Consider the following 18,678-nt stretch of genomic DNA (forward strand, 5'->3'; position numbering starts at 1 on the left):
TTTTGCGAAAAGCCAGTAGACAATGGATGGTGGATGATTTGATGAGCAGCTCTAAGGCCGAGTAGATATAGAAAAGGGCGTAGCTGGTCCCCTTTAGGCATTACGATATTGGTCAGAACAAAACCAGAATGTTGCTCTTTATTTATGTTTACAAAAGATGGTTGAAACAAAGCTTTGTTTTCTTTTTCAAGGTTTGGCTAGCCAGGATTTTGTATCAAACCTCTGTTATTGTCTTATTGTTCACTGTGTTGGCTGTCCTATAAGCAAAGTTCCCATGGTTCAACAGCAAACTATTCAACTTGGTTAGAAGTTTGGGGCAAAACCTAGAAAACAACATATGATTACCATAGTCACAGCAATGTGTGCATAAGGGCATACAAGCAAACAAGCAGTCATGTTAGGGGCATTTCCATATTTTGCAATACCTGTTTTCTTTTTGTTTTGTTTTGGTTAACAATCAGTGCAATGCTGCTAAAGCTAAATTGGACGTATAAACAACACTTTTGCCCATTAATGGAACATATCACATAAGCTTTCAAGCACCAAGAAACCTTCACTCCCACGCATCCATATTGATTTTCCTTCACTTTACTTTTTGTAAGCGGCATGAAAAACAAAAGTAGAGGACGTTCTTGCTTAACTGGGAACATTTGTTTTCAATAAACAGGTGTTCTTCTGTTGTTGTTGCCCCTTTTGGTCTTTTTTTTCAATACACTTCACTGTAAGTGACTTACACGTACTGTAGTCTTATAACGACTGGAAAAAACAAACGCTTCATAAATACTCAACTAAATTGAGTATTTATGAACTTTCTGCATTTACGAGACTTTTTTTAAACTGTTGGTTGGTTGGATACTGCTACTGTTTACTGATGTGACAGAAAACGAGTTGACTAAAAATGCAGTGGTTGGACTGGTTAAAAAAAATTCAAAGTATGTCCATAACGTCGGGTAATGGAAATAGTATTGATTAGAAATCTTTGTTTATCCCTGCATCAAGCATAACAATGGTCCTGGCTAAAAAGACGCTATTGTTTTGACTCAGGGATAGTAATGTTTTGGCACAGTTCTGCTTGGAATTGTAATCCACCTGCAAATCATAAATAAACGCATGCACTAAGCAAGGTTTTTCAGTGTTTTCTCATGGCCACTGGCCAGCAACCAGCCTTGAGGGGTGTGAGGGGCCCTGCCAGGGGTCACCAAAGGTGACTTGTTGGTGAAGTCATTCTGGGATCAATGCCCAATACCTCAAGCACCTAAATGAATACTTCATCTCCTTTCCTCATTAAGAAATCCATGTGGCTGTGAAAGAGGGCTAGATAAAAATTAAAGTATGTCTTCTTGACAAAACTTAACATATTAATAATAAAAACGAACCTAAAGTTAAACAGTTCGAACAATCAACTTGAGTAAAACAAGCAAACTAACTCTGAAACAATTTTTAAAAAATGTAATGCATAAGAAAAGCTAAAAAATATTTAAGAAAAATATGATAACTCTCTCTGTAGGATATTGTTTCGAACAGTGAGTGTGTCACAGCAGATGCAGAAGAGCAGTTTAACTTATTTCTTTGTAGATCACCATGTAACAAATGATGTTTACATACAGACTTATTAAACATATTCGGTCACGAAAAGGGGAGTAATCTGATTTTGATGACGAGTATGAAAAGGTGACTGCTGAAACCTTTTACTTTGTTGTTTGTTGCTCCATGCCTTACAAGTTGAATGGAGTTGTTGATCTTACAAAATCTGAAACCCAAACTGTTTCCTGCATTTACAAATCAGAATAAGCTGGATTAATTTCTCCCTTCCTAAAGCCAGCAATTAGTGCATCCCATCCATGTTAACGGTCAATAAATAAAAAATGATATATGTTCATGTTTGGTCAAGGGTGTTTTAGTGTTGTTTGTGCATATGTATTTCATTAGTTCACACAGATGCTTGCAATATAATCTCCCGAGAGCATTTTTACAGGCATATCTTTACAACTTTTAACTACAGTATTCAAATGGGGGGAGGGGGACTATTTTCCACAATGACCTGAGGCACATATATGGAGTCCTGCAGCGTTACTGTCATGACAACAACTTGAACATGCATAGCACAGATATTGTGCAGCACTTTACGGCTCCTACTTCCTCCTGTTCCACTGACACAGGCCTGGTTCTTCTCAGGAGCATTAGGGGGCATCGCAGCCTAACTTTGTTCCCCCTTGGACACTTTCCCTCACTCGGATACTACACCTGGAGTATCTGATACTACAGCTGGAGTATCTGATGGCAGTTAAATTGTATATATTTAAGGTGGGTTTTCTCCATCACAACCAACCTTCATACTAACTGCAAAGAAGAATGTTAGTATTTATGATACAGACAGATCAGAAATAAGCATTTATATGAATGTTATGTTATTTCCAGTAAAATGGACGGTTTCTGTCCAGACCAAATGTAAAGTAATTTGCTCCAAGGGTGACACTAAGGGTAGTAAAATGACTTACTTTGATAGTAACACGAATCGGTCTTTGTAAGTTAATATAATCTGAGACTATGTGGCTGAGGACATGTGATTGTATTAATCTGTTTGTGGTTTCCTTATTGTACGGCATCTACAGTCCCTTATGCATCAATGGAAATAATCTGTATGCTTGATCCTATGTGCTTGTTCCTTAAGTACCAACATGTGCACATGCGTCTCTATATTGCATTGCATTCACTTCTTTGATGTCAGAGTGCACAGGTGTGCCTTGCGGGCTCTTTTTCTTTCTTTTCCTTCAATTACCAAAGCCTAAAATACTGGAAGCTGCTGCTGCGTGATTGGCACAGTTTACGACGAATCACGTGACAATCAAAGGGTCCTGCCTATGAAGCTAAGGAGACCACCAACGTGGCCAAAAAAGGAACAGTCCTATAATTGGGTAAACTGTTTTTTCTGAGCATTCTGACTGTGACCAAGACAGATTACGATGCATCTCTTTCTCTTTCTCTCCTCACAACACTTAATCATTCCTTTTTATCTTTATCATAACTGACTCGTTTCGCTCTCCGAGGAGCGGGAAATCACGGATTTGTTCTGAATGTTCTCCCCACCAGGACAGAAGATGGTAAGTGCTCGGCTGGCAGCCACACGCCCAGAGTCAGCTTAGATGGCTTAGGTGTGAAGTACACCTGATGCTCTGGCGAGCCAAGAGTGGCTGCTGGAGTTAATTGTTTTGCTTATTATAACCTTATTATTTTGACCCGATGTCTGTTTATTTGAATGAATTTGTTTTTATCTTTATTTCATGAAAAAAGTTCTATCAGAATAAAGTCAATTATAAAAATGATGCCTGCAGCACGGATAAATGCTACCTCCTTTGGCAACCAGGTGTTAGGAGTTTAAGGACATCAGATTATAATGAAATCCTAAAATCCGCTTGCTTACTGTGCAGCAAGATGTAAATGCACAAATAGTTCTTATGTATATCTGCATCTATATGAAATGTGATTTTTTTTAAGCTAAATAACCATAATACTGTGATATTACACTGTCGGATCACTAGACTAAAGGGGAGATAATTAGGCATTTGTGTGCGTAATTGCGCATAAACACATCGCAGTTCTCTATAGGTAATATTTTCCCAGTTAGACGTTTTATCAAAGGGTTTTTGTTTTGCCTTGTAGAGAGCTGTGGTCGTGAGGCTGTGGCGTATTTTGATATGTACAAAACACTAATGAGCTGTTTTTTGGCGGTGTTTGACTCTAAAGATCGCAACAACAGTATAGCCTACAAGCCGCCCCCCTCTCATTGAACCAGTTAGAGGATCATCTGAGGGGGAAAAAATAGTTAAAGTTCTGACATGCCAAAAAGCCCCCTCCGATGCACAAACGGGTACCTTGTCTTTGACTTCGGGTCCTCTCAGGGAAACGCTTCATTATTGTAACGGAGCTCTACGTGAAAACCTGAATGCACCAAATGGGTTCGACTATCGGCGAGCCTCCCCTGAAGTTGGAGATGCTCACATGAGGTCTGCCTGCCTGGGTGGTCTCTCTACTTTAGTGAGCTGTTGCTAAGCAGCTAATAATAGTCGTGTTTGCTGAGTAATTTCTGCCCTTCTGGAACCAATCAGATGCAAGAAACTCCTGCAATCTGACAGCCCCAGAGGCGGGATCTCGAGTATTTTTTTCGTCTTCTCACCCCTCCTCTTTCTCTGCCTCCAAATGGAGAGAGGTCTTTTTCTTCATTTCTATTGAATCTCAGAGTTGGCCGTGACGCGCGGCCCAGGGGAAGACCACATAGATGTCACCAGAATGCTACGACTATCGAGGTTTCATACCCGACAACTTGTGTATGGAAATCACTTCGCGAAGCTCGCTTTTTGAGAGAAACATACTTTTTTAAGAGACACGGTGAATGCGGTGAAAGCGGTGGAGACCTCCGGATCACGAAATGTTGGGATGGAAGGCGCAGACTTTGACTCGCCGTCTCCAACAGGAGTATGAAGCCCTACTTCACGGGTGTGAGATCTCCGAGAGTGAAACTCTGTTCTCTTGGGATATCGCTACACGCTTTCGGGGAAATACTATAAAGTGGGAAACCATATCGCTGTCCCCGCAACATGGCCTCGGCTGGTAATGCGCCCTCCGAGCAGGAAAACAGAGACCCCGATCGGCCGAGGATAACGCGGAGGAACAGGGGGGACTATACCCGCAACACACCGCTGGATTTGGAGTATTTGCAGCGGCCGAGTTACTGCGATGCGGGCTTTGCTCTGGAGCAGATTTCAGAGGTGCTTATTTCTCATCTTGAACGGGAAAAGGCTTTGTGATGCTGCTTTCATTGTATTCGTCGAAAAGAAAAAAATGTGGCCAAACTGTCCAGTCGCTGCTAGGTAACGGGACGGGCTGGGCACGGGGTACACAGCGGTAAGGCAAGGTTGCAGAAAAGCGCAAAGTAGTTGTGTTTGATTTCACGCGACTCTTCCGATGCAACCGGCTTATGATGAAAGATGTGCTGCAAGTTCTAAGTGCCCGTTTCCCCAGTACAAACACGCGATTGTTTCCAGTGCATCCCCAACCTAGAACAGTCCCGCACCAGGCAAAAAACATGCAGCTTTTACTCTCGCAGGCAACGCTGCCATTGACCGTTTCATAACATCCAGCCTTTCTTTTACGCGGAGCACCCAAAGCTTTAGAGAGTTTCGGTGACACTGTCTAAACTTGGGTGACTCGTGTAAAGAGGAGGAAAGTAAAGAATCCATGTGGCTGCCCTCTTCCGTTCACAAATATTGTGATTCCTCCCCGTGATAGCTCCTTCACTTCCCCGTGCAGGCCGGAACACACGAGCGGCCAGACGGGGAGAGCGCGTGTGAGTGCGTGGTGGTGGTATTTGTGGTTTTACCACATGCGCCGATTCAGGGTATTTAATATCACCGGGCGATGTGTGCGTGCAGGTTACTTCAGTAGCAATTACACTACACCTCAAAATGTAACAGTTTCTGTCAAGTGGGGAGCATGTGGTCTACAGTGCATTCGGTATTTTATTTTATTCTGTCTTTTAAGACTTATAGTCTGCTACTAACACCAGTATTGTGCTTCCAATGGCCATTTTACATAAAGAGTAGAACAAAGACACAAGGGAGCCTGCTTAGTCTAGTTGTGGTTTGACAGTTATGTCCTGTTTACCTGTGTCTACTCTGGAGGTCCAGATGTACTTATTTTGGACTATTTTTAAAAAAAATAAATATATATATTATTTGTATTCACAACTGGTTATTGTGGCTGTGAAATGACAGGGAATGGTGGTACCTTCCCAGTGCATGTATTATGTGCTAAGGATTCTGATCTGACAGGACCTGTAGCTCGCACTCTGGGGAGTCCTCAGCAGTGCCCAGGATCCCCAGCAGATTTGTGGTTTTTCAGTGAATAAAGGTTAGCAGAGGGATTTAGTGGATGTGTTGGAAGATCCCAGCTCTCTGACTTTAGATCCCCGGTTGTAGGTAAATGTGCAGTCTTACTGAAAAGAGAGCAGGTGGGATTCTTTGATCAAAGAGAGGCTTGTACTTTAAAACTGTAAAGGTTCTTTTAAGTGGACACATTTATTGTTGTAGCTTATTTGCATGTATACCATAAAATCTTTTGTCTTTAACCCTACAGCCTCACCTGAGCAGGTAAGTGTGGTGCTTTGTCTGTTAACTGACAGTAACTCTGGGACTCTTGTCTTATCATAGGGGAAGGCAACTGGGAGGAAAGCACCTCTGTGGCTGAGAGCGAAGTTCCAGAGACTTTTATTTAGGCTGGGCTGTTACATTCAAAAGAACTGCGGAAAGTTTTTGGTTGTTGGCCTCATGATTTTTGGAGCTTTTGCTGTGGGCTTACGGGCAGCTAATTTGGAAACGGATGTGGAGAAACTCTGGGTGGAAGGTAAGACGCTCTTGATTATTTTGTTTTTTGACAAGCTGTGCAATTCATGATGTTTTTAAGTGTGACCTGCTGGGACTTTTCTTTATTTCAGTGCTTTTGAAACTGTTTGACTTCATATTGCATGTTTCCAAGAATTTGACACAGTTTAGTTTGGAGGAAGAAGGTTTGTTGGTGTTACTAAATGAAGTAGGTAAGGGGATTGTTTATTGTATAGGTGCTGGCAAGCACCCAAGCAAAACTTGAAAATACTTGCCTATTCCCAACACACAGCTTCTAAAACCATTCTAGATGCACACATAAGATGTGCAAGGGCTGAGTGTAACTATGCTCATAACAAGTTGTAATTAAGTTCATAAGGGGCTTTCGGGGTAGAGGAAATTTTTGTGAAAGCCGCCATTTTGTGAGATGTGTGTGAGTGTGTGTGTGTGCGTGTGTGTGTGTCTGCCTGCCTGCCCCCAGCAGTTGACTGTGTGTGGTCCCGTTTTGGACAGCTCTCAACTTTCCAAAAAGATTTGTCTCTGGCTGCAGGGAAAAAGCGGAGTGAGGGCAGGAACTTGTGTTTGCGGGGTGGATGGAACATTTGTTAGTTTTCCTTGTTTTTGAAATTCCTAAACAACTTATGAAGAGTGAAAATATATAAGGAAGAAAGAAACTGTGCATATGGGTGGTGCTTGTGGGGGGGTTTAAGGGGAAGGGGCTGAGCTTTTTTTCCTTTCCTTTGATCCACATTCCTGCGCTTATGGGTAGAGTTGGCTGTAGGAGTCATGAATGGAGGAGCAGACTTGTTGAGAAATTGAAGTGGAGTACTGTTTGGTTATAAAAATGAATGCATTTTTTTTAGCGTGTGCTTGTGTGGTTGCCTTTTTAACTTTTTAAAACCACTTTGTCTCAGGTTTAAAAAAAAAAGTTAACAAGATCAAGCACTAAAGCAAACTGATTCCTGTACAGATCAAACACCACACCTCCTGCCCGGGGTTGGCTGTTCTCCCCTTGCGTGCAGCTGCAGGGGTCTGACAGACAGCGTGTTCTTCTAATCTACGGCGCAGGCGCAGTTGGCAACAGTTTAGGCAGAGGGGAGCCTCTTTGGGATAGGAATCCAGATTATACTCAGAGGATCGCACTGTTTTCACACCCTTTCACATGTCTGACCACGGTCGTGTATACTAAAGTGACCGGCACCTTTTGGAACTGAATATTATTGCACACTTCACAGTGCATCCTTTACTCTTACACGCAAGTGCTGAAATGGATTAGTAATATAGTCATAACTTCTTGTAATTTATGTAAAAAAATGAATAAATCAAACATTTGCAGGGACCTGTCGCTGTTTTGTTGCCTGTTTGATTTAATTTTAAACTCTGTGTGGGATTTTAACAAAAATTACTAAAAAATTATAAGAGCATCACTTTGGCCTGTTGTAACATATGAGCTTTACTCTTCCATCTCATACTGCTGCCCTTCTCAAAGAACAGGGTTTAGAAACATTTTGGCAAACTTTTTATTTAAAGCATATTTAAAAGGACAGCAATGAAGCCTTTTGGCTCAAACTGTAGACTTACTTCAGCTTCTTCAGAGTACTGAGGTTAAAATTACTAAAAGCTATAGCTTCAGAGTTATTGATTCAGTAGGTAAACGGTCTTCTTGTAGCTTCTCAAATGTGAGAATTTTTAGATTTTCTCAGTTTCCCATTATTATTTGCACCTTTTTGTCCTTGCAAGGTCTGGTAACTTGTGATTTATCAGCATTTTCAGATGTTCCAGCTGATTCTGTTGCAAGTTTAGCGCTGCTGGTGTTGCATCAAATTCAGGATACTCAAACCCAGAGTGACTGTACACTTTTGTTTTGTTCCACCAATAAATTTTGGTGTTGACAGAACTGAACCTGACCTTGACTGACACACAAGTAGTGTAGTGACCTCTGGTAGACATCTACAAAATGGTCTCATACTGGCTCACACCAAGATGCGAACCCCTGCTCGTACACAGGCTCTGACTACAAGACAGGGCTGCTGTGGTTTTCTACATCCCGATAAGTGAGGGGTTCCAGATGCTGGTAGGGAGAGATCTGTTTGTTTAGATTAGACTGCACAGCTGAGGGATAGATTAGTTCTGCCTGGACCGTGGAACGCTGTGCTGGGCCGTGCTGGGGGACTGGCCCATCGTCCGAGAGGAAAAAGAGGAGAGGACAGAGTGCCTGTTTATGTTTCATTTGGTTGGAACTGCCCCTCCGCAGGCGACCCATGGACGACCCCACGTGGAAGCTGTGTGGCCTGTGGATGCGTGCGCTCATACAATACAGCCCAGCTCCCATCAGATCTCTCAGCTCCTCCAGTGTTGACCGGAGCAACATTCACGTTTGCGATCTCGTGTCGTGTCGGTCATCACCTGCTTTCTGATAGCTGCAGAGCAGCTGAGGTCTCCGGCAGACCGCCGTTAAGTCTCTACTGCAGTTAGCTTGTAGGTCACGTGCCACAGCTTTTGCAGGGATTGTCTTTTCTCACACAGTGCTCACTCAGCACTGTTTATAAATACTCTGACACAGGAAGTTCTGTTTATTAGACAAAGTGACAGAGACCAATTGGGAGCGAGATGCATGCCTGCACGAAGACGCAGTGGTGTCAGACCTCTGAGGATGCATGGAAGTTTGTTCTTTACTTAACAATCGGGGCAAGATAGTAAGATTTTCAGTCTTGTTTTTCCCACTTAGAAAACATCAAAGTGACCGTGGTTTCTATTTAGGGCAGATTGTATCCACACTACAGACAAGCTCTGTGTTTATATCCACTCACAGGAAATGATTAGTTCAAACAGGAAGCTGTAGTATTGTGGTGTACTGTCTCCCCACACACAATTGTGGTCTGAAGCTCTCTGTGTGCTTTCCTCAGTGTTGGAAAACATGCTCACTGGCTTGCAGCCTCAGATGCATCCTCAGCTTAAACCTGAAGATCATCTAGATGATCTTGCAGTGATTAACAATAAGCCACATTCATGGAGAAGAGATATGGACGAGCGAGGAATGAGACTCCTTTAGGTTTCCTCCTGGCTGCAAATGGAAAATGGAGCCATCCCTTGGCATTCTAGGTTATGGCAAAAACAGGCCAAATTGTAAAGAAAATAGGAGCACTGCCTGCCACTAATTAAAACAGTATCACATAAACATTGGCCTTCCTGTAGGACAGCCCCTCTCTCTTTTGCTCCGTTTCTTTGCAGAGAGAAAGGCTGGAGATTATGGAGCTGTGCTGATTGGGAAGAGGAGACGCAGGGAGGGGATGGTTTGGAAATTGGGGCTTTTGAAGCTTGAGCTCTGGGTAATCGTGGCTGGAGTTTTATTTAGTCTATAGATTCAGCCTAGACTGAAGCGAGGATGAATTAAGTGGCTGCATTTTGTTCTCATCACACCTCAGGATCCAGAATTGTGAATCTGTGGACCAAAGAGGTTTGATGAAGGATAAGTGAAGAACAGTAACTGGAGGAGAAGACGGAGGCTTCGTGTTAACACTGGCAACTGCTACGTAAACGGCATGTTTTTGCTGTATCGACCGATGTCAAAGTTTATTTTAAGTTAGCTCTGCTCCAATCTTAAAACCACTGACATGTTGACATGGCTACACATCAGTGTTGACCTAGAAATATATTACATCCAGTCAGACACTTTGCTCCGTAACGATTGGTTAAGGAAAATTGAATCTCTTTCCCCTATGGAAACTTATTACCAAGAAGGAAAAAGAGTGTAATTGCCTGACAGTTGTGTCTGATATCAAATGTATGGCAATTATATGAATGATTCAAGTTTAAAAAGAGCTTGTGGTCTCCAGATTTATGGCTGGGACTGGGGCACAGGGCAGTGGATTGTAGTCTCAAGGCTGCAGACTGAGGGGAGGGCCTCGGTCCCGGAGCGCTTTCTTGGGGGACATAAGTGCAGAGGCCGGGGGCCACGGGGGTAGACCCCTGAGACCCTGAGGTCATCTTGTGGAGGCCCCACTATTTAAAACCTTACCTGATACTCACCCTGTGGCCTGGGTGCAGAGTGAAGACTCACAGCAGAAGTGGGAGGGAGGGAACTGCAGCAAAGGTCGCAGCTGTCCCCGGTCACTGTTTGTATATTTTCACGTGCAGGCATGTCGCATTTGTATGCCTACTGTATAATAGAGCGCCTCAGTGCCAGCTGTTTTGTTTCGGGTTTGCACTCTTTTCTCATTGTGTGATGATTCAGTTTTGTGAGTTTCTGATCAAACTTTTAAAATCTCTTCTCCAGCAGAGGGCAGTGAATCTATTTTTTATTTAATCTCTGAATTACTGTATAATAATTTTATGTCAAATAAATATCCAAGTGCAACAACAGCGCACATCATCATTCCAGCTTCAACGACAGAATACACTTGAAGGAGCGACATGTCACAGAAGGAGTAATTTCAAAGTCATACTGCAGAAATTTCACAATTTAATTTCCTTTTAAATTGAAAGTGGAGCGCCTCTAGCCTGTCCCTGAAATCAGTATGGTAACAGTTACAGTGGTGCCAGGCTATGTTTGTGTGGAGCCTGATTTAAGGTTTCAAAATCCAGTCTGATAGGATCAAATGTTGTTGTTGTTATTTTGTTTTTTTTCTAAAGCCATTCCTTGCCCGTTCCTCCGTGTCTGTTTTGTATCTAGTATGATTAAGAACTGAGTCAACAGAGCTGGTGGTTGTTTTGTTGTTTTGCTGGTAATGGCAGTGGAAAAGGGTGCAGTATAATGTTAAGTGCATGCAGAAGAAGCCTTGACATCCTTTTTTGTGGAGGAGGAGTGCCCTGAATGTGGTGTCTCCACTGAGAGGATTGTGGTTTGCATGGCTGAATTATTCAGCTTTTGATGTGTATACAAGCATAGATACATGCATGGGTGCATGTGCACACACACATGTACGCAGAAAGAGGCTTTGGAGTTTTGGTTCTGTGAATGAGTGGGTGGTTGAGCAGGGTTGGCATGCCAGTCTATTTTGGTAGTATCTTTTTTTTCCCCTTTATCTTTCTTTTTCTCTCTTTCCCTTTCACTCTTTCTCTCACACTACACCTCCTGCAGCTTTCTTTCAGCAGAAGCAGCAGCAAGCGATCAAACATACAAACGCCCCCCCACACGCAATATTTCTCCCTAGTTAGCGCGGCATACACGACATAGAGTCATCTATTCTTCTCTCCTCATCAGTTTCGCTCCCTGACATCAAATGTATACAGTAATACTCAAACGTGAGCGCAACTACACATGCGCGCTTGTTCCAAACTGCACTCCGCTGAGTTTGTGTTTATCAGTTCACTACAAACATGATTAAACCCCTCTATAAGGAATAACATTCCAGTGTGTTGTGTTAAACTTTACGAGTTGATGAAAAGTGCAGGCTGGCTGGTGAGGGATTTAGTGTGGGGAAACATTGCGCCTCTGGTACTGTACACAGACTCGCTGCGCTGTTTTCTCAAGCTTTGTGTATATTAGGCCTACCTGGCAAAAGTGAATGTGAAATACCATTTAAAAATTTGCTCGTCAAGCGTTCCCCGCGTGTGTGCGGGCGTGTGTGTGTGTGTGCTCCCAAGGCAAGCATGCTCCCATTCACAAACAACATCCTGAGATACCTCCAAGCACTCTGTTTACATTTTGCATTCTTTCAGGCGCTCTTATTCAAAAACCAGAGCCCTGCGAATGACCGACCACAGGAGACTGTGGAGAGAATTACCCTCCCCCTCTACCTCCCTCTCTCTCTCTCTCTCTCTCTCTCTCTCTCTCTCTCTCTCTCTTCTGTTCTTCTCTTTTTCTCTCTGCCAGAAAGGTCTCTCTCTTTACCCGAGCCTCCTTTCCCCCCCTCCTGCCCCCCACCCTCCCACCACTCCTCCGTCCCTGGCTGGAGAGAGAGTGGCCTCAGAATGCCAGATGTATTACAGAGTGAGCCACGGCAATGTAAACACTCAGCCCTGCCATGAGAGCAGGGTGGTCTGGCCTCCCTCCTTCCCTTCCCTCCCCTCGCCTCCTCTCCCTCCCTCTTCCCCTTTCCTCTGTTCCCTCCCTCACAGCGATGACTGCCAGAAGGGTGGAGAAACACCCTTCTGTACAAAACAGCAGAGGGAGAGTGTGTGTGTGCGTGTGTCTGTGTGTGTGTGTGTTGGAGAGGAGACTGAGTGAGGGAAGAAGCAAGAGTATAGTAGCAGTAGTGTGTTTGTGCTTTGGCTGCCTACCGTACACTAGGAAAGAGAGATTGGGGTGTGGATTGATGCTTCTCAGACTGCAGAGCAGAGAAATTTTCTTGCTAACATTTCCAACTGTGTGTGTGTGTATGTGTGTATTTTGTTTTATTCTTTTTTTTTAGCCCCTCTGGCACACCACAGTTACATACGTAGCTGTATATTTCATTGCAATTCCTGCAGCACGTCGTCATAGAATCTGGCAACCACGGCAGTTACACAAGTACCACACATGCACATGCAAGACATAAAGATACAAAGATAACATTTCCTCTGTCAGATGATTGAAAAGTTAGGAGCTCCAGATTGAATCAGCATGCAACTGAGTGAAATCGTTTCTTGCACTGTAACCTATCTGCATAAAGAGCACTGGGTGTTATAAAGACCATGTTTACACTTAAACATTTTCTACTTCGTCGTTCCCTGGCATGTGCACTACTCCAGTGTTTTTGGACCTGTGCATTTGTCCATTTTATTATTTGCTCACCCACCTTAGGTTGCAGAGGGTCTAGGGCCTACTGGAGCTGACACAGAGCAATAAGTATTGCTTATAGTACATTGGATGGATTTCAAGTCCATCACAGGATCCCAGAAATGGGAAGCTTTTGTATACTTCTAATGCTCTTTAAGTTTGGACACCACTGTGCTGTCTTTCAGTCTGAACTCTTCCTGTCATGCTGGGTTTTATCAGTCACTATGTGTCATTCTCTAATTTGTCACTCACCCCCATTGCATGACCCTTTCCAGAAGAAAACAAAAAAAAATCAGGAAATCTGTCTTGACTGTCAGCACTTCATTCAGCAAGAAGAACAAATTGCAGGCGTTTTCTAGTATAGTCTGTGTCTATACTAGCGCTGATTTCTAGCTAGCTACACATTCACTGTGTGTGCAAATGATCATTTAATATGTATTTCTAGGCTTTTTACAATGGATTGAGATTGTTTTTGGTTTAAAAACAACACTTACAGTGACAAAGGTAGCTGAATGCACGGGTTCGATATTTAGGTTAGATGCACATTAAAGTATCGAGTTGGGTCAGTTTCATATATCTTCCATCTTCTTGTTTCAAAATAACTATTTCATACACATTTACAGTTGTTTTATAGTTGATGTATTTACTGTGTGAATTATTAATACATACATTGTAAATGTATATGTTCATTCAAAAATGTATGAATTTCACCAAATAACATGTTTCACCACAGACCCTAATACTGTGATCCATGTAAACCATAAACACTTTGCCTCAAAATAAAGGGACCAGTGTTCTCACTATAATCCACCCTTCTGTAAAAGTTTGGCTCTGGTTGTTGGGCAGACCTATACATAACAGAATGGAGTATAAACAACCACCATTTGCTGGACTTATAAACTAGATGATAATTGCCATTAACAAAAAAAGAGAAAGTTGTAGTGCATTTCACTCTTACCTTTGTCAGGCACAAAGTGATGGATACATCCCAGAAAGCTGCACGAGCAAGCAAGACAGAGACGGTCCATGAGATGCCCTGAACGCAAAAATGAGATCACCCCTTATCCAAATAACCTCAACATCCTGTCTGTTTTAAACTCGGTGGGTGCACTGCTGGGAATCTGAGCAAGTCAGATTCCCAGCAGTGCACTAAGTTTGCCCATGTTTAAAACAGACTGGGCAACTGGTTGTTGTGATGAGTGCAGAACAGATGCAAGTTCAGAGGTTCCTTGATTTATTAGTAAGATGGAATAACAGTTGAATTATGAGGGTGGTAGCCGTGAATCTCAAAAAACAAATACAGATCCTGTTGGTTTTTCTTTGTCTTACTTTCATACTGTTTCTGTGTCCTTTATTGCACACTCAAGAATGTGTGGTTTTCTTTTTGGGATACCTGAAATCATTGACCATCTTTACAGGAAATGACAAAGAGATAGCTAGTTGAGATTGGTTGTTGAGGCTCATGTCACGGTCTGTTATGGTTTGGTGTTGTGGGCCAATCACAAGGCTGTAAATGCAGCAATAGGCTGGCTTAAATTTGACAGGCACTGCAGAAGAATACAGAATGTGATTTTTTTTTTTTCCCTGTCCTGGAGTCTTTTTTTTTTTTTTCTTCATTATCACACACCTGAGAATGCAGAAAATCTGCTGCAGTTTAATTGGACATTATATGGTCTTTACCTGCCAGCTTCCTGGAACAAAGTACGTGTGCTTTCAGATTTTACAGATGTGTGAAACCACACAATTATCACCGGCATTCACCGCTAGTGAGTGAGCGTAACGTGTGGTGCATCTTTCGCATTGCATTCAAGCAGGTCCCTCTATAAAACCAAACAGAATATTTACAGTTTTATGAAGCAGACAACTGTAGAAAATAACTCAGTTTGATTCTCTAAAAATTGTACAGAATTCATGGGTAAAATCGGCTAGACTTTATCAGAGTAAGAGGTGTACTATCGCTGAAGAGTTTATAAAGCTTTCGCGTCACTTTAGTGATGGTGGCTTCAGATCTGCCATGTCTGTTTGGTTGCATTATGACATCACTTTTAATTGAACTACAACCACTGCATGCACACATGCTACAAAAACAGACTTTCTGTCAATGTTTTCTTCCTCAACTACTCTTTACACAGCTCTCTGAATCCATTGGCACTGAATAGGATTTTTTTTTTTTTCGTGGGGGGTGGGAGAGGCGAGAGGGACCTGAATGAAGGCAGCAACGTGGAAGAATCTGCCCATTGAGGAGTGTGTGAATGTACACCTCGGGCCCAGGGGAAGCTGCATTGGGAGCCAGCCGACTGCTAAATACACCCATTTTAGGGGCTGCAGAGGCCGGACAGGTGATTAGCATAATCAGGGGAGAGGGGAGCTATACATATGGTAATGCAGTAGTTGGGGGGTGAGGTTTGGTGGTATGGGTGGGGATTCTGGGGGCAGTGGTTGGCAGCTGGGGTGTGTCGGGGGTCGGAGTGTTTCGGGGGTGCGCTGCTGCATGAGGAGACCCTCGGCTACAGCTGCCAGTCCGAGGACTTCCAGTCTCCGTTCTGTCACTCTCATGTTTTTTTCCTCATTTTTTTATTTCACAGTTTTCCACTCTTGACCATGATTGTTTTACACTCCCCTCTCTGTGTGGCAGCCCCCTCTTCTTATAAGCTGACAGGAGGGAGGGAAAGAGAGTGCAAGGGAGGGAGAGCAGTACAAGTGAGGGGAACTCACCACGGGTCAGATAGGGTCTCGGCTCCCAGTAAGGCCTTTCACCACATATTTGTGGCTGTGTGCACACCTGCATTGCAGAGTGAACATTGGAAACTGCTGTTAATGCTCTGTGGATTGCTGTGCGTGCTGCTGCAGTGAGCGCTCCTTCTCCTGCTCGCAAAGTTGTTCTGAGCCTTTTGCATCTCTTTACACACTGGCATCTCCTTTGCCAGTTCCTGTCTCTCTTTTTCCTCTCATCAAACCATGTCCTCATATTCTGTGTGCTCCTGGATTAAAGCCTGGACTTCTTTCTTGCTTGTTCCTGTGGCGGGCTGATCATAATCTTGTGCCCGCCTGCAGTTCAACAATTCTCTAACACTTTTTGACAATGCTTTGACAGAAATCTATGCCACTTTTTTTTTCACCTCGCTGCAGTTAAATATTTTAGATTGGTGTATAAAGTGATAAACAAATGCATTCTAGCATAGATCTGTTGATGTTTATCTACTTTTATTGAGAGGGTCTGTCACATTTCAGTGATGATATCCTACAGAAAATGGGAGCAGCAGAAAATCTAAGAAAAAAGATCAACTCAGAGCCGTGGCAGCAGATGGATAAGAGAAAGCAGACAAATGGTGGAGGACAGAAACAGGTGGGGTCCTCTTAGTGATCAAAGCAGGTGATTGCCAGTAGCAGCTGAATGGGAGACAAACAGGAAGTAGGAGAGGTCACTGGACAGACCTACTGTGGGAAACTACCTGAGCAGTGTGACCAGGAGCAGATACCAAGCAAGTTCAAATAAATGACCAAGATAGCCAAGTAACAGATGCATTTTTATTATATTAGTATATCCTCTCTTTCCAAACCTCATGAGAAAGTTTGAAATCAGCCATAGTCTAAATAAAACTATGTCTTAAACATAACTGAACTACCAATGAGAAAAAGATGACCTTGTGTGCAAAGGCATGGAGTTAAAGATGAAATATTCTTATCATTTTAAAAAAGGACAAATGTTTTTATTGTCTCTTGTGCAATTTTATGTTGGAAGACAAAAAGAAAGGAAAAGTTATATAATTTTTCTCTATACTCCTCAAACTTTGCCTCAGGATTTAGGACTCCTATAGCCCAAGGCTGCCTCTAAGCACCTGCCTGAAAGTTTAAAGGAGTGTTGCTAGAAAACTGCAAAGATTTTGTAGGTCGCTGTTTTTTGCAGTTTGTAATGTAATAAGAAATGGCAGTATACAGAACCGGTGGAGATCAAGTAACAAACTTTGACAAGAGTACTGCAAATAGGATTGCTAAAACGGAAAATGGAAACCATTGTCTGACTCCTAAACCTACAGGAGGATTTGGCAAACTGCTCTGCTGCCTACATTACTTTAGTGTCAGAAGTTCAGGATGTTGTTATGGACTGAAAATTTTCTTAAAACTGACTGAGCATCTCCACGAAGAAGTCTTCACCCCTGACTAAGTGGTCAGACCAAGAAAGACTCTTGGTAGGAAGAAAACCACCATTTAAGAATTCTGCAGAAGTGTTCCTCTTCCTCAGATCCAAGTATTAATACAATAATGTTTCAAGTTCGCAATCCTGTTGACTTCACTTCTTGGTTTTCACTCTGGCTTATATCATCCACTGTGAGACCTGCTATGAATAGGTGTGTGCCTGTGCTCAGTGCGTTGAATTAATTCACTTAGGACAAAAGTTAGGATAAGGTTCTCAGTATGTAGGTAAATGGGATATTTATGTTATAGTTATTTAATAATTGAACAGAAAATACCAAAATGTCTTTATAGGAGATTATGGGTTGATTCATTAGAAAGAAAACGGTTAATAATATCGATCTTTTAATACCAGCCTATGGAAAACTTGAAAGCACAACTTGAAAAACCACAGTAAGAACCTTTCATACCTTTGCAAATATTCATTAAGTACCAGTATTGCTAAACTCCAGAGAAACCCAAAATATCAAGCTCTTGTATGAAAGCATCATTTTTCTGTCTCATGCAACAGGTGTCACTTCCCAAGTTTAAAAGATCTTTTCAGTGTAAATCAACTTAAATTTGATTTTCTTTACACAACTTTTAAAGCAGCTTTTTAAGTACATGCCGTTGTAGTTTCATGGGGTGGTCGTCTCTTGATCCCTTTGATAATACTGGAGGTTCAGATTTTGGGAGGTCGCTGTAGACTTGGTAGCAGTGAGATGACCTGGTTTTGGGGGGCTTCCTCTTCACCATAGGGGGTGCCTGCTGGGATGGAGGGCTAATCCAGCTAATCCGTTCTCTGCAAACAGACACACACACCCACACACACACACTCACACACAGAGATGTGTTCAGCCGCATGCAAATACATATAATACATTATGTCACAAATCTTTAGGTAGTGGAGCAGGTCAGGTGTTTCAGACTATTTATTCATAGATGTGTAAATATGTTCAGGTGTACACTGAACATAATTGGGATTGGAATTATACCAGCATCACTCACAGTTACAGGAGTGGTTGCCGCCGGTGGTGCGTGTTCTCCTCGAAAGTTATGGGCTGCTTCCGTTGTCAGACATAAGAGATGTGCTGGGGTGGGGACAAGCTGTTGTGTGTTGCATGGAAAGGAGAGAAAACTGGCGAAAGGATATGGGGGGTGGTTTGGCTTTGACAGAGGGGCCGGGCTGATTGCCATCATGATCTGGCCAATCACAGTGTAGAGCTGAATAGAGCAAAGAGAGAGAGAAAATGAGAATGAGGAGGGGGCGTTCAGATCTGAAAGGAGGAAGGGGGTGATGTCAGTTCCTTAGAAACCTACTTTCTCTCCTTTGGTGCCCGCCACCCCCCACCATTCCTCTACTTTGAGAATAGAGGGACCAGGGGTTAATGTTATGCAACATGCTGAATACCCACACCGAGGGCTCCA

At 42.8% G+C, this 18,678-nt stretch overlaps 1 protein-coding gene across 2 annotated transcripts in view; it reads left to right on the forward strand.

Annotated features, from left to right (window-relative positions):
- The first annotated feature begins 2,450 nt into the window (after positions 1–2,450).
- Positions 2,451–18,678, forward strand: part of ptch1 (patched 1) — a 49,236-nt gene continuing 33,008 nt past the window's right edge. The window contains exons 1-2 of one of the 2 annotated variants that reach the window (XM_040050372.1): positions 2,451–3,101; positions 6,207–6,399. In XM_040050372.1, coding sequence (XP_039906306.1) covers positions 3,075–3,101; positions 6,207–6,399 — 220 coding nt within the window. In that variant the 5' untranslated portion in view covers positions 2,451–3,074. Of the gene's footprint in view, positions 3,102–3,209; positions 4,767–6,206; positions 6,400–18,678 lie in introns of those variants that run through there. The other variant, XM_040050371.1, reaches the window with a different exon arrangement.

Source organism: Simochromis diagramma, unplaced genomic scaffold (genome assembly GCF_900408965.1).
Source record: "Simochromis diagramma unplaced genomic scaffold, fSimDia1.1 OVJJ01000131.1, whole genome shotgun sequence".
Taxonomy (NCBI): domain Eukaryota; kingdom Metazoa; phylum Chordata; class Actinopteri; order Cichliformes; family Cichlidae; genus Simochromis; species Simochromis diagramma.